A 14,508-nucleotide genomic window follows, 5' to 3' on the forward strand; every position below is an offset into this window, starting at 1 on the left:
AACTAAAGGATAAAACATCTCTCTCTCTCTCTTTTTAATCGCCTGTCCCATGAGACATTCAGTCAGGAAGAAGCAGCCTTGAAAGAGCTGGAGATGGGCAGGGTGCTGCCCTTTCTCTCCGTTAGCTAGCAGCTAAAAACAGACAAAGTCCCGACATCCATGAACGGCTTTCACATGCTTTGGCTGTAAAAATGAGAGTGGTTGGACCCCCTCAGGGGATCTTAAACTGGAGTCCATGGACCTTGGGGGTCCGCAGATAGATTTCAGGGGTATGTGAACTTAGATGAAAAATACATCTCAAGGGAGAAAATACATTTTGATTTTCACTAACCTCTCACTGCAATTGAGCATTTTCTTCAATTATTTAAAAACACTATTCTGGGGCAGCTAGGTGGCACAGTGGATAGAGCACCGGCCCTGGAGTCAGGAGCACCTGAGTTCAAATTCGGCCTCAGACACTTAACACTTACTAGCTGTGTGACCCTGAGCAAGTCACTTAACCCTCATTGCCCCACAAAAACAAAACAAAACAAAAAACCCCATTATTCTGAGGAAGGGTATGTAGTCCTCATTATATTGCCCAAGTGATCCATGAAACTCCGAAAAGGTTAAGAACCCCTGGATTAAATGATCTTCAATCTCCCTGCCAGCTTTGATATTCTGTGGTTCTATTACCTTCATTTTATTTTATTGCTGGGGGGGGGGGCAGGGGTTAAGTGACTTGCCCAGGGTCACACAGCTAGTAAGTGTCAAGTGTCTAAGGCCGCATTTGAACTTGGGTCCTCCTGACTCCAGGGCCGGTGCTCTATCCACTGTACCACCTAGCTGCCCCTCACCTTCATTTTAAAAAGCATCTTGAATGCTAGTAATGATAAAGAGAACAGACTTTAAGATGTTCTGTTCCTTTGGCCAAATAGAATAATCACAGTAGCTAGCATTTATATGGGGGCCACAACGTGGTGCAGTGCTGGGCCTGGAGTCAGGAGGACCTGAATTCAAATTTGACCTCAGACACTTAATAGCTGTGTCACCATGGACCAGTCACTCAATTCTGTTTGCCTCAGTTTCCTAGTCGGTAAAATGAGCTGGAGGAGGAAATGGCAAACCACAGCTGTATCTTTGCCAAGAAAACCCTAAATGCAGTAACAAAGAGTGGGGCATGACTGAACCACCACAGATGCTTGTGTAGTGCTTTAAGGTTTGCAGATGTTTTACATATGCTATCTTATTTGATCCTCACAACAACTCTGGGAGGTAAGTGCTATCATTAGGCTAAGTGACTTGCCCATGGTGACATAGCTAGTAAGTATGTGAGGCAGGATTCAAACTTGGAGTCTTCCTGACTCCAAACCCAACACTCTATCCATTGATTATTGCTGTTGTTCAGGTGTTTCAGTTCGGTCCTACTCTTCATGACCCCGCTTGGGGTTTTCTTGGCAAAGATACTGGAATGATTTGCCATTTCCTTCTCCAGCTCATTTTACAGATGAGGAAACTGAGGCAAACGGGGATAAGTGACTTGCCCAGGGTCACACAGCTAGTAAGTATCTGAAGCCAGATTTGAACTCAGGATGATGAGTCTTTCTGACTACTTGCCAGGCACTCTATCCACAGTGTTACCTAGCTGCTCTATCCACTGAACCACCTAGCTAAAGTAAGGATGATTTGAAGATTTTTTTGTTGGCTTTTTTCCCCCTCTCCGCTTAAGAAAATAGAAATATCATTTTCCTAGTCTGACTTTTGGAGTCATGCTTGATTTACCCATTGTGCACGGTTCTTGGAAAGCCCTGGGCTTTGGTTTATCATGTCTCTGGGATGAGTTACCTTTTCTCTTGCCCCAGTCCCAAACCTGGCACCGGAAAGAGAACTGAGTATTTGCAGTGTCATTTGTGGAAGGAGGCAGGGCTGGCTTGTATAATTAGGGCAGCAGCTTTTGTGAGCCATGCAGGGAAATGCTTCCAGCTACTGAGTTCTCCTCTTCCTTGGCTTTCCCAAGGTAACAATGGGATTGGATCCTTTTCTGGTGCATGATTGCTATAATTTTGACTAGAGAGTAAAAAAAAAAAGTTTATTCTCTGGCTTATTTTCCTTCCTTGAAATGTCTGTTGATTTTCTCTTCTCTGCAGAGGTGGGTAGTTTGGATTTGTGTGGAATTTGTCACCTGCCCTGTGTGAAAATAGGATGATTATCCATCTTCGGGAGCTTTGTTCTAGGTGGGGGTTGGGGATGGTGGAGGTAAGGGGGCTAGAGATGATGGGTCTGCTCAATTTTCAAATGTAAAACATTAACCCCTGATGAGTAAACATGAAGCATAGCATGCAAAATGTAGTAGAAAGTAGTTTTTAATTTTGATTTCATAAAGCTGATTTCTTCTTTACAGAATGGATGCATTTTCTTAATTTCATAAAAAGTTCTTATCAAGGTCATAAAAACTCCCTATGTGGTAGGAATTTGGGGGAGCAATGTTTTCATCTACGTCCTCTGCATCAAAATAGAATGGCTTTTTTTTTCTGGAACCAGCCCTTGATTGGCGTGCTTGGGATCCAACTCTCTTCCCTCTGAGTGAATCAGAGGCATCCTGCTCCCCCCTCCCCCCCCCCCCCCCCCCCCGCCCCAGATGTAGGCTGCTCCAGTGGATGGAGGTGCTTTGTTATAGGCAAGAAGGAGTTAATGCTTGTCAAGCATTATTCTTAAACAAATTAAGGCCAGAGCAGCTCAGTGGCAGTTCCCCTAGAGGGACTAGAGGTTCAGCATCGATACAAGCTCTGGGTTATTTACTTAGGCCTTTCTCTTGACCTCAGGGTTCTGCAGACAAAAGAAAGGGCTCTCTTTGAAGGTAGGTAGTTTTCATACTGACAGTGACTCTGAGTTGGTCTTTTGCCACAGATTCCTTTTGATTCAACTGTCCCGGGGTATTCATCTGCATGAGCCAAGAAAAGACCATTCTTATCTCTCTCTCTCCTTAAGCATTAAGAACAGCTAGCCAGAGGTGTTTTGTTTTTCATCTTCTCTTTGGTGCCCTAGCTACTCCCCCCAACACACACACACACACACACACACACACACACACACACACACACACACACACAGACACACACACCCCTTGACTAATTTATTATTACATCAACTTCTCAGCAACGCCTAGAAGCCATGATGCGGCGGTCCCTGGAGCGGGCTCAGCAGCTGGAGCAGAAGCAGAAGCGGTGGTCCTGGGGAGGAGCGCTGGCTTCCAGCTCAGGCTCTTCAGAAAGGGATGGTGAGTGAAGCCGGCTGTCTTGTCTGCATTGCAGATCCTGCAGAATGCAACCACCCCATAGCAACAGCCGAAGTGCTTTGCCTGCATGGTTGCTGGGGTATTTTCCACTGGTGGACCCACTTGGAATGTGGAAGCTTTGCAGTTCTTAAACTTGCCGGAATTGCTGTTGAGATTAATTCTTGGGAAGACGGGGCACTCATTGTGAAGGTGTTTGTTTTAAATATGGCTCAGATGCTAAAGATCATAGATAATTGTTATTATAAGGGGGAACAGAATAAATCGTTGATTTCACAAGCAAGAGAAATCAATTCAGGCTGATAAGTGGTGCTATGGATATTTTTAATAACTAGGGTCTAGCAGTTCATCAGACAATAAAAAAAGTACATGCCTACTGTGTGCCAGACTGTGTCGTTAAAAATGCATAGAAACATCTGCCACTCAAAAAGGTGTTTTTCTCCCCCGTCCTTTATTTTTGTTGCTCTTTTAGTTTTGTTTTAAAGCAAAATGGTTTATATCATTATTTAGTTTGTGTTAGCTTTCAAGTTTCCAAGACATAGTCTTAATTTCTTGATAAAGTTTAGTCATGTTTAAAGGTAGCTTTTTAAAAAATCTGCTAAATGAAATATGACTGCATTTTAAAAAGCTCGTCTCTTTGCATAATAAGGTTACTATTCTTTTCATGAATACACTATACATGCATCCTATAGCTCATTCTGGAATGAGCATTTTTAACTGTTGACAGTACAGTGTCTGGGCTATGCTGTTTTGTGTTATACTCCAGTGAGGGGGGAAAAAATCTATTTTTTTAATGAAAAAAACCCCAGCAACCTCTTTTACTTACTTTTTCTAATGGTTCTAGTAAACTTTTTTTTAAACCCAACAGTGATGAAATAAAACCATCAGATTATTTTTGCCTCTCTTTGCTCTGATTTTCTGCTGTGTAGGTGAATCAGAAAATACCCCACCCCCTCTTCTAGGTTTAGCAGCCAGCACCCTTCCTCCAGACCCTGTGACCTCTGGCGCTGCTACTGATGACTCCAATGGTATTTCAGAACATCACACTACCATGGCATTTTGTGATAACTGTTCCCAGTCACTTTAATTCATCCATCAACCTTGTCTGTCTTACACCCCATTTAAGTGTACATCTTCATCTGATGCCGTATAACTTTTATTTTTATAGAGCTGACTCACATGTATGTCGTCCCCTATTGTTTTGTCATAGTGAAGTCAATGCATGCCTACATCTTTCTTGGGTAAAGTGAAAACATTTCATACTTAGCTCCCATTCGCTCCAGATCCAAACAGCTCAGTAAATTCCTTGACTTGGTGTGGATGTTGTTTGAGCCTGTCCTAGGCCCTCTTTTGAGTAGCCTCTACAGAAAATGCCTAGGTTAAGCTACATGTCATTATATCCATTTAGAGAACATTTCATTTGAACGAAATGCTTGATGGGCGGGGAGGGGGGGGGAGGTGCTTGTGCTCTCTGTCCGTGTCACTGGGATAGTAGGCATGGCAGAAAGTATGTCAAGGAAGCCTTATTAACACAATTGCTGTTGGAAGTCTACAAATTCATATTCTGGCTTTGTCTTTGGTTTCAGTATCTGTCTGGTAGGCATTTTGCTTTAAATAAAGGGCCTGACACTTTGCATTGTCTAGAACGGGGATGGGAGCGAGCACACCTTTGTTTCCTTTTAAAGTTCATCTTTAGAAAAGGGGGGAGTATACTTGCTGCTGATAAAAAGGGCTTTAAAAAAAGAAATGGGTGCAGTAATTACCAGCAATGCAGATGGTCATATTACATGAACAGAAATAGAGTTTTGAGTTCTCTGCCCCCTCTTTAAAGAGTCATCACTAGTCTTGTTGCCTAGGAGCAATGTAAGAGCCTACCAGATGGGCGGAGTTAATTACAGCACCTGTACTTTTCCCCTTAGGCTTAAACTATATTGTAGGTAGAGATGCAGAACTCCCCACTGGGAAACCACCAAAACTTAAATTTTAGCTTCGACTGAATTTTAATGCAGATAGTTAAGATCCTGGAAATCTTGACCAATAAGACTCGAGGTCTGGATATTTAAAAGAATCATTCTGGATTATCCATTTGGTGATTAGCTAGGAATAAAAGGATTTCTTTGGTTTTTTGTTGTTTTTTTTTGCAGGGCAATGGGGGTTAAGTGACTTGCCCAGGGTCACACAGCTAGTAAGTGTCAAGTGTCCAAGGCCGGATTTGAACCCGGGTACTCCTGAATCCAAGGCTGGTGCTTTATCCACTGGGCCACCTGGCTGCCCCCTAGTTTTTTTTTTAGACAAGTATCCTTAGCATAGTAGAAGACAATCTAAATTTCCCGTCCTGAGAGCTGTTGCATGAGGTAGCCTTTTCAGTTTCTGGGCTGAGTGAAGCTCATTTTATTTTACAGAATTTTTTTTCAGTGGCAGTTAAATTTAGATCAGAACTATAATCAGTCCATTTGAGGGTTTTTTTGTTTGTTTCTAAATATACGATGAAAAAGGCTTTTTGATCCCTTTTGGAATGTTAGAACTTGTGATTTGACTGGTGTAGGGAACTCCTGGTGAGGAAGCTCCCTTCACCAATATAGATTGGCAATTAGTCAGCAAATTATAATTTCAGACCACTGCCTGGGGATCTGAAAGGTTAAGTGACTTGTCCAAGGTCACACAGCCAATATGTGTGGAGGTAGGGGCTTGAACCCAGGTGTCTCTAAGGCCAGCTATAGCTATTATGCCATACTGCTTTTCTTCAGAAAATGATCTGCCACAAGGATTTCCTATAGCTTTAGTTTTTGTAAAATTGAAATGTTGTTACTAATTGTAAATGTAAAGAAAGGAAATCTTCCGCTGTAATAGTTGCCTATTGAAGGGGCTGGATATTTGAAATGAGGACAAGTGGATTTTTATGGTAATAAATATATAGTTCACTATTTCAGAGCTATTGTTAACAAAGGTCCACAGATGAGGTATAGAAGAAAAAATGTATTGATTTCTTGCTCTGTAGTATGAATGTAAACTTTTTTTTTCATGTATCTCTCTACAGCATGTGACAAACTTTCAGCATCTACAATGAATCTTCCAAAGCAGTTGGAGTCCCCCATCAGTAAGCGTCTGTCTTCCTCCACAGCAGCAATTACGTATTCCTCTGACAAAGGCAAGTGACCATGTCTTCTTGGGTTCTCTGCCATTCTCTTTTCTTTCTACACTTAAATATTCTCTTCGATGGTTATAGACCTTTTTAGAACTTGTCTCTTTTATGAGTCACTCCTTCTCCCCCACTCCTTGCCCCTGCCCACTACACTTCTCTACCCCTTGCAAAATAACCCTGTTATCATATTATGACATAGTAAAATCCTCTAATTCTTGGGAAGAAAGGAACTGATCTAGGAATGGGGCAGCTACTTTTTAACTGCGAGGGAACAAGAATTGGCCTTCTTTCCTGGCTGCAGAATCTATTATTCCTACAATCTGCTCAATTTATTCCTAGGAATTAACATACAAGCAAGTGGAATGTGACAGAATAATTTAAATAAATGACAAGGATTTTCCTGTCTGATGTGTGTTAGGAGTCTGAAGTGCTGGACTCAGTGAGATTGATGTTACTTAGAATTGGATAGATAGCATAGTCTTCTGACAAAATGGGTCACTGCAATTTCTCTGATAATAGGCCAGGCTTCCTATGAAATGGGAAGAGAAACCACGTGACCACATAAGATTTCAGGTGCCCTAGCTAGCTGTTGGCAGTGGGTGAATTGAGTTACTGGTGTGTGTGTGTGTGTGTGTGTGTGTGTGTGTGTGTGTGTGTGTGTGTGTGTGTTTGTGTGTGAGAACCTTTGGTGTCATTTTTAGATTTGCTTTGAATCAAAGATTTAAAGGATTTTGGCATTCTCTGTCTCAATCTGCTTGTGGGGCAGCTGTCTCCCAGGGGTTCAGCTAAGTCACTAAAATTGCTATAAAACCACTCACTCAGGCTATGAAGGTTAAAGGGTGAGGTGGAGAGAAAGAAACCTTACAACACTGTGATGATGATGCCTTAAAAATACCATCATCTCAAAGGGTGTGATCTGCTACATATTGCATTTCTGATGGAATATTTAGCATGCAAGTTACCTTGGAGGGGAATAAGGATAACACTTGTGCCCTTTAAAGGACAAATAACATCTTGCCAGGAATGTTGTTCCCCTAAAGATTCTTATCAGTGAATTTACAATTAAACTAGGTCCTTAGAGCCTGGGAGGTCTTTCTTGTTAGAGGTATTGGGTATGACACAATACTGCTGAGCTGTAGTGCAGTTAGTAGGGGACACCTGAAAATTAAGGACACGGAGGTGAAAACATTTATGAAGCACATGGCTGTTGTGGTAGAAATTCTAGTCTGTGTATGTTTGCAGGAAATTCACTTGGTGTTATAGGTTAGGGATAAATCCGTTTTTTTTCTTTAGTGTGAATTAATATGTGAATGAGTCTATGTTTTATCATCCACTATCAACTCTCAGTTATCTCCCTATAGCTGCTCAATGGATAGTTTTTAATCCCAGGATAATTTACTTGCTGTATTACCATTGTGACATTAATATTTAGAAATTAGTATTAAAGATAATTTGCTACAAGAAAATATGTTTATGTGCTTATATGCACATATATTCCATAGATAAAAATGACTTTTGGACTGTCTGTATTTTAAATAATCAATGTTGCTGCCTTCCATTTAAGCAGATAATAGGGAGTTGACAGTTTCTTTTTCCATATGATTTTTAAAAATCCAATTTATATAGGAAAAGTGAAAGGACACACTACATTTTAATACTGCTGTAAGATGGTAATTTTCTATTTCCATCTGATTTTTAAAAATCTAGTTTATATGGGAAAAGTACATGATGGTAGTTTTCATTAACCACTGGTCTTAAAAATAAGTCAAGGTGTTATTAGATAGTTATTTGCTAAGATCTTATAAAACAATTGTTTATTGATTGAGTTATGGAAACAGTTTCTCTTATAGAATTGATATATGTTTATTCATTTTGATGCATTTATTAATGTTAGATTTTCTGGGCCAAAAAACCCCCAACCGATCAATTTTCTGGGTTTTGGTTACATTTTGGGATGTGGAATCAATTGTTATTCTGTATTAAAAATTTATTCAGTTTTTCTGGTTTCCTAAAGTTGTTGCACTTTTACAGACTGGGTAGTCTTCTCACACAGGAGATATATCTTTATAATGTATAATTGTTTATTTTGTAGTTATGAAATATTTTAATCCAGTACGTATTTATAAATATCAAGATATCCACTAAATACCTCATCTTCAGGAGCTTTAAATTGCTTTATCAAATTGTTTTGTGTTTCCAGAAGCATCCATTTGCATGGTGCACATTGTGTTTTTCAACATTGCTTTGTTTTCTTTGTTTTAATTTTGCATATATATTTTTTTCATTTCATTTGCTTCCATCCTTCAGCCCACCGCATGCACCTTAGTCCAGTGGAAAACTTTATTGTTATGCGACTATTGACCCCCACACAGTCTTCCCTAGCCAGAAGCCGAAGTACACTCATGCTTTCTGAGCAGTCCATTGATTCAGGTAAAACAGGCTGAAGGATTTTGACTATTAAGCTGTGAAAGTTGCAACTAGCAGCTGCAGAAAATGCTGAAAAGGGATTGAAGTGTTTTGTTTATTTGGTGAATTTTTGCTTTTCTTCTCAAGCCACTAATTCTAATATTTCTTTTCCTAACTAACTTTTGTCGTAACCACATTTCTTTAGAAGGGCTAGGGTAAATTAAAATAGACCTGTATTTCCCTCCTAAATGCATTCCTTTCTGTATTGAGTGTTCCAAGTAAATGTATGCCTTTTAAGCTTACAGATGCCTAATTAATCAACAAGCATTTATTAAGTACCTGCTGGGCAGAATGGTACCGATACAAAGAGAAGCTAACCTAGAGAGAAAATTCTGCTGCAGAATCTGGATTGTGACACCCCACCACCAAATCCATTTCAGACTAGATAATAGAAACTGGCTTGGAAGACAAATGGTATTTATTTCATAGACACAGATGTGAGGTGATTGTTACTTAAGAGAGCTCAACATAGTTGGTTTTTTGGTGGTTTTTGTTTTTGGTTTTTTGTTGGTTTTTTTGTTTTTGTTTTTGTGGGGCGATGAGGGTTAAGTGACTTGCCCATGGTCATGCAGCTAGTAAGTGTCAAGTGTCTGAGCTGGATTTGAACTCAGGTACTCCTGAATCCAGAGCCAGTGCTTTATCCACTGCACCACCTAGCTGCCCCCCCAGCTCAACATAGTTATATCTAAACCGTAGGACACTGTGTATCAGGGAGGATAATCGTGAAATAGAAAGACAATCCATAATTGGAGCTCTCATTAATTGTTCATGGATGACCAGTGCCTTGGACAATATGAGATAATTATCTGGTCTCTAGTAGAACCCTTTTCTCTCTGTTGTCTACACACAATAGACATTCAATTCAATCAGATAATGGCATGCAAACTTAGTTGGAGACAATTTCTTCAAAATAGTTGAATTAACAATTTCGCCTCTTGAGGAAAATCTCCAGCATGATCATAACTGATTCACTGAGTTAGAGTTGAGATGGAAACCCCAGCCCCAGTTATGAATTATCCTAAAGAAACACACCCTGAATCTGTTTACTCCTGGGGCTCAGTCTTTGCCATTTATGTGGTATTAGCCTTTCTTCAACTTTCCAATCAAATTTTTAAAAACTAAGCCATCCTACTGATTGCTAGGAAATCATACTATCTTATAAAAATTTTTATAATGAAAAAATGAAATTAAAGTCACTAGAAATTTCGAATCCTGTAGGTAAACATGCTCTTGGCCATAGATAAATAAATAATAGGTAAAGACAGGTGAATGTGTTATTAGGTAGTATTTAAAATAGTTTAAGTTGATTCCATTGATGTTGGGGTTAACCTTCTGAAAGCTCAGAGGAAGGTATTCTGTCTGTTTTGAATGCTTGAAACAGAAGAGGATGAATTTGGGGGTTTCTTATCTTCTGCTTTTAAAAAAAGCTTCACTTTTTTTTTTTTAACATTATCTCACTAAAACCATTTAACACAGTATGGTTATTATGATAGCCGAGTTGCCTGTCTGGGTAGAATGGAGAGGTTAAATGTCACTATGAGTAAGTAACCTGGTTAATTAGTTAATGCAGCTATGAAAATAGGTTGACTTAAATAGTAATTATGGCTTAAAACTTAGTTTCACTGGCTCTGTCACATAGAATCAGATGTGACTGAATAACTAAACAACAACCAACAAAACCGTTTTATTTTCTCTGAAGGTTATATGACACTTGGCTGTTGGGTCCCACAATCAAATTTTACTTCGATTTGTTAAAAATCCAGTTCCTTTAAATATTGAGTAAATTATGTCCGTGTTTCCCGAAGGGAGGCTTCTCAGTGCAAAGTGGAGGAACCCAACACTTTTTAGGATCATAGAGTTAAAGCTGGGAAGAGACTCCAAAGGCCAAACCCTCTTCATTTTCAAAATGAGGAAACTGAGGCTCAGTGAAGTCAAGTAATTTGCCCAAGACTGCACTAGTAGCAAGAGGCAAGGCGAAGATTTGAACCAACATCCTTCTCACTTAATTTTTTTTTTTGTTTTTTTGTTTTTTTGTTTTTAGTGAGGCAATTGGGGTTAAGTGACTTGCCCAGGGTCACACAGCTAGTAAGTATTAAGTGTCTGAGGCCGGATTTGAACTCAGGTACTCCTGACTCCAGGGCCGGTGCTCTATCCACTGCGCCATCTAGCTGCCCCCCTCACTTAATTTTTAAAAAATTTTGAGTTCCAAATTTTCTCCCTCCCTCCTTCCCCTCTCCACTCCCTAAGACTGTTAGCAATTTGATATAGGTTATATATGTGCAGTCATGTAAAATCTATTTCCATATATACTTCTTAATTTCAAAACACCGTTGCCTCCAAAAGTATTTTCAGAACTTTTTTTTCTTCAAGAAATTCAATGAGGATTCAAGGAAAAAAAAAAAGGTGAACCTTCCAAAGACTTTATTTCTTATCCGTGTCCCTCTTAAAAGTGTAATGATGGCGATTCCATATGAGCCCCTGCTTTATAGGGTTGGGCTGGGGGGTCCTCTTGGAGCATGAGAGACCACTAGCTCACCTTTGAGCTTGCTATTTGTCATGTCCCGGGTTATAATGGAGTTGTGCAATTTTTCCCTCCTTCCCTCCCTCTTCTGTCTATTCTTCCTATTGCCTTGACTGTTACACTATAACTCTTCAGTCTCCCCTGTCTGTCCTCGCATAGCCCCAGGTAGTCCCTTTAAGTCTCCCTACAAGGCGCCTCCTGCCCGGATCCCAGAGAGGAGAAAGATGGTATCCTGTGGTGCCGGGGATGCCACAAAAGGAGCAGTTTCGTCTGAACAGGTAGGTTTTAGAGCAGGCCTTGGTCACTCTCAGGAAGGCTTTTGATCTGCGTGACGTTAAACCAATTTAAAATGTCTTACTGCATTGAAGACAAATCTATCCATTTTATTCTAAACAGTATTTTTCATGGGAGTTTCATGAAACTCTTCAAAGCCGGTGCCAGGGTGAGCAGCACTCCATCTGTAGGGTTCCTCTGAGTTGGGTTTTTAGCTCTGGAAAATCTGTAATTGGTTTTGGGTTTTTTGGTAGGGAAGGCAATTAGGGTAAAATGACTTACCAGGGTCACAGTGTCTGAGGTCAAACTTGAACTCACATCCTCCTGACTCCAGGGCCAGTGCTCTATCCACTGCGCCACCTAGCTGCCCCAAGCAACTGTAACTATGCACATAATAACCAAATAGATTTCAGTTTATCACTTGTATGGAGAGTATCCTTCCTTCCTTCCTTCCTTTTTTTTTTTTTTTGCGGGACAGTTGGGGTTTAAGTGACTTGCCCAGGGTCACACATCTAGTAAGTGTTAAGTGTCTGAGGCTGCATTTGAACTCAGGTCCTCCTGAATCCAGGGCCGGTGCTCTATCCACTGTGCCCCCTAGCTGCCCCAAGAGTATTCTTTCTAATGAGTCAACTAAGTGGTACAGTGGATAAAGTACTGGACCTGGAGTTTGGAAGAATTGAGTTCAAATCCTACCTCACACACTTATTAGCTATGGGACACCAGGGCAAGTTTCTTGACCTCCATTTGCCTCCGTTTTCTCATCTGTGAAACAGAGATAGCACCCCTCTCCTATAGGTTTTGGGAGGATCAAATGAGATAATATTTATAAAGCACTTTGCAAACATTAACATGTGACATTCTATAAATGCTAACTGGTGTTGTTATTACTATTACTGAACTAAGATATGAGTTGACTTCCTACAATCTCCCATTTATCTGTGAGGCAGACAGAAGCACTCTATCCACTATGACATTTGGAGTCACGAAGACCCAAGTTTGAATGTGACTTCCTAACTGTGTGACCTTGGTCTGTTTTAGGATGTTTAGAGACTTTAGAACCTCCTAGGGAAGGCCCAAGTGATATCTGATTAAATCAACAATCTGTAGGCATGTGCTGGAGCAGAAATTTTTTTCTAGGCTGCCTCCCAAGGCTGGGTGCTCAGTATTTAGGAATTATGGGTAACAGAGCTTTATTTGCACAAAGCTCTTGAAGGGGGAAGAGACCTAAGAGTCCATCTAGTCCGGCTGAAATAGAAGCATCCCTGCTTGGCAGATTGGCTTAGAAAATAATATATTGACAGTATCTATGTTGGTATTATTTAATCACTACAGAACTCAAGTCTGCCCAGTCCTTTATGGCAATACAATGGGCTAGTCTGTCGTCTTCTCCCCTGAGTCTACCTGTTTATGCCTTTTATTTTATTTTTATTTATTTATTTTTTGCGGGGCAGTGGGGGTTAAGTGACTTGCCCAGGGTCACACAGCTAGTAAGTGTCAAGTGTCAGAGGCTGGATTTGAACTCAGGTACTCCTGAATCCAAGGCCAGTGCTTTATCCACTGCGCCACCTAGCTGCCCCAATGCCATTTATTTTTTAAAGCAACCTCTACTTATTCACTTCTGATGATTTTTTGCTCCTCTTTCTTCTTTCTTATATACTTCAGACCTTCTTCAGGTTCTCCTGACTGTCCATCTGCAGCATCTCTTACAATTTGCCCTTTTTAATACTTGTCAACTTGTCAAAGCAAAAGGCTTAACTTGCTGCTCATGTCCCACTTGATTCATTTGCTATATCTGCCTTCCCTTCCACCTACGCTGAATGCTTTTCCAAATCCTTTCCTCTCTTGGCTTTGGCTGCCCTTCTTCCCAAATTTGTTTCTTTTTCCTCCTCCAAATGAATTCCCTATCTCATGTTCCTATCGTGAGCATCCAGTGAATGCTTAATAATAACACAAAGTATATTCCCCATGTTTCCATATCCGCCTCTGCCTCTTCCTCCTCCCCCTTCCCCCATCTCACCCTGAGCATCTTTCCTTCTCCCTCCATTGTTGGGTGCCCTTTTTCTAGATCATTCTCCTAATCTTTCAAGGCATTTCTCCCGGTCTGTGTTTGTCGTCCTGTTTTTCCTTTCCTTTGTCTCATGTTTTTTAATGATACCTGTGTTCCGATGCAATATTGCCCACATTGCATTCTGGTTCAGTTCCCTGCATAATTATCTTTCATCCTTTATTTGCAGGGTCTCTATAGGCAGTGAATTTGCTCCAGAATTAGAAAACACTTGTTTTCTTTTTTCTGTTTTATAGCATTGGTGCTGTTGTTCTACAAATGTAATGGGAGTCTCTTAGCTTAACTTTGAAACCAGTCATTTTTCAAAATCACAGCTATTTTCAAGTTAGCATGAATTGTGGCATGTTGGGTGGAGAGCCTACCTCCAAGCCAAGAAGACCTGGGTTCAAGTTGTACCCCTCACAATACTGTGAGATCCTGGGAAAGTCACTTAACTTCTCAGTGCTCCAGGCAACTCTGCAGTTCTTCAATTGAAGAGAAGATGCCAGCTTGTACTAGGAGAGGGGCAGTTTACTCATCTGGGAGGAAACTCAGTAGTGCCCCAGACAGTTGGAATGTGAGAGTTGGAAAGGGGTCTTAGACACACAAATATGTATGTGTGTGTATGTATATGTATGTGTGTGTATGTATATGTATGTGTATATGTATATATGTGTGTGTATATGAATGTGTATATCTAAAGGATGTGTGTGTGTGTGTATAATTGTGTATATTATTATTCATTTGTTTTTTCAGTCATATCTGACTCCATGACCCCATTTGGGGCTTTC

General features: G+C 40.4%; 1 protein-coding gene across 7 annotated transcripts in view; it reads left to right on the forward strand.

Annotated features, from left to right (window-relative positions):
• The window catches only part of MAP7D2 (MAP7 domain containing 2), a 175,722-nt gene that overhangs the window by 128,979 nt on the left and 32,235 nt on the right, over window positions 1-14,508 (forward strand). The window contains exons 1-5 of one of the 7 annotated variants that reach the window (XM_043994863.1): window positions 1,915-1,996; window positions 3,136-3,256; window positions 4,201-4,299; window positions 6,309-6,419; window positions 11,560-11,678. In XM_043994863.1, coding sequence (XP_043850798.1) covers window positions 3,151-3,256; window positions 4,201-4,299; window positions 6,309-6,419; window positions 11,560-11,678 — 435 coding nt within the window. In that variant the 5' untranslated portion in view covers window positions 1,915-1,996; window positions 3,136-3,150. Of the gene's footprint in view, window positions 1-1,914; window positions 1,997-2,624; window positions 2,837-3,135; window positions 3,257-4,200; window positions 4,300-6,308; window positions 6,420-11,559; window positions 11,679-14,508 lie in introns of those variants that run through there. The other 6 variants (XM_043994862.1, XM_043994859.1, XM_043994860.1 and 3 more) reach the window with 6 other exon arrangements.

This window comes from Dromiciops gliroides, chromosome 3, assembly GCF_019393635.1.
Source record: "Dromiciops gliroides isolate mDroGli1 chromosome 3, mDroGli1.pri, whole genome shotgun sequence".
Lineage (NCBI taxonomy): Eukaryota > Metazoa > Chordata > Mammalia > Microbiotheria > Microbiotheriidae > Dromiciops > Dromiciops gliroides.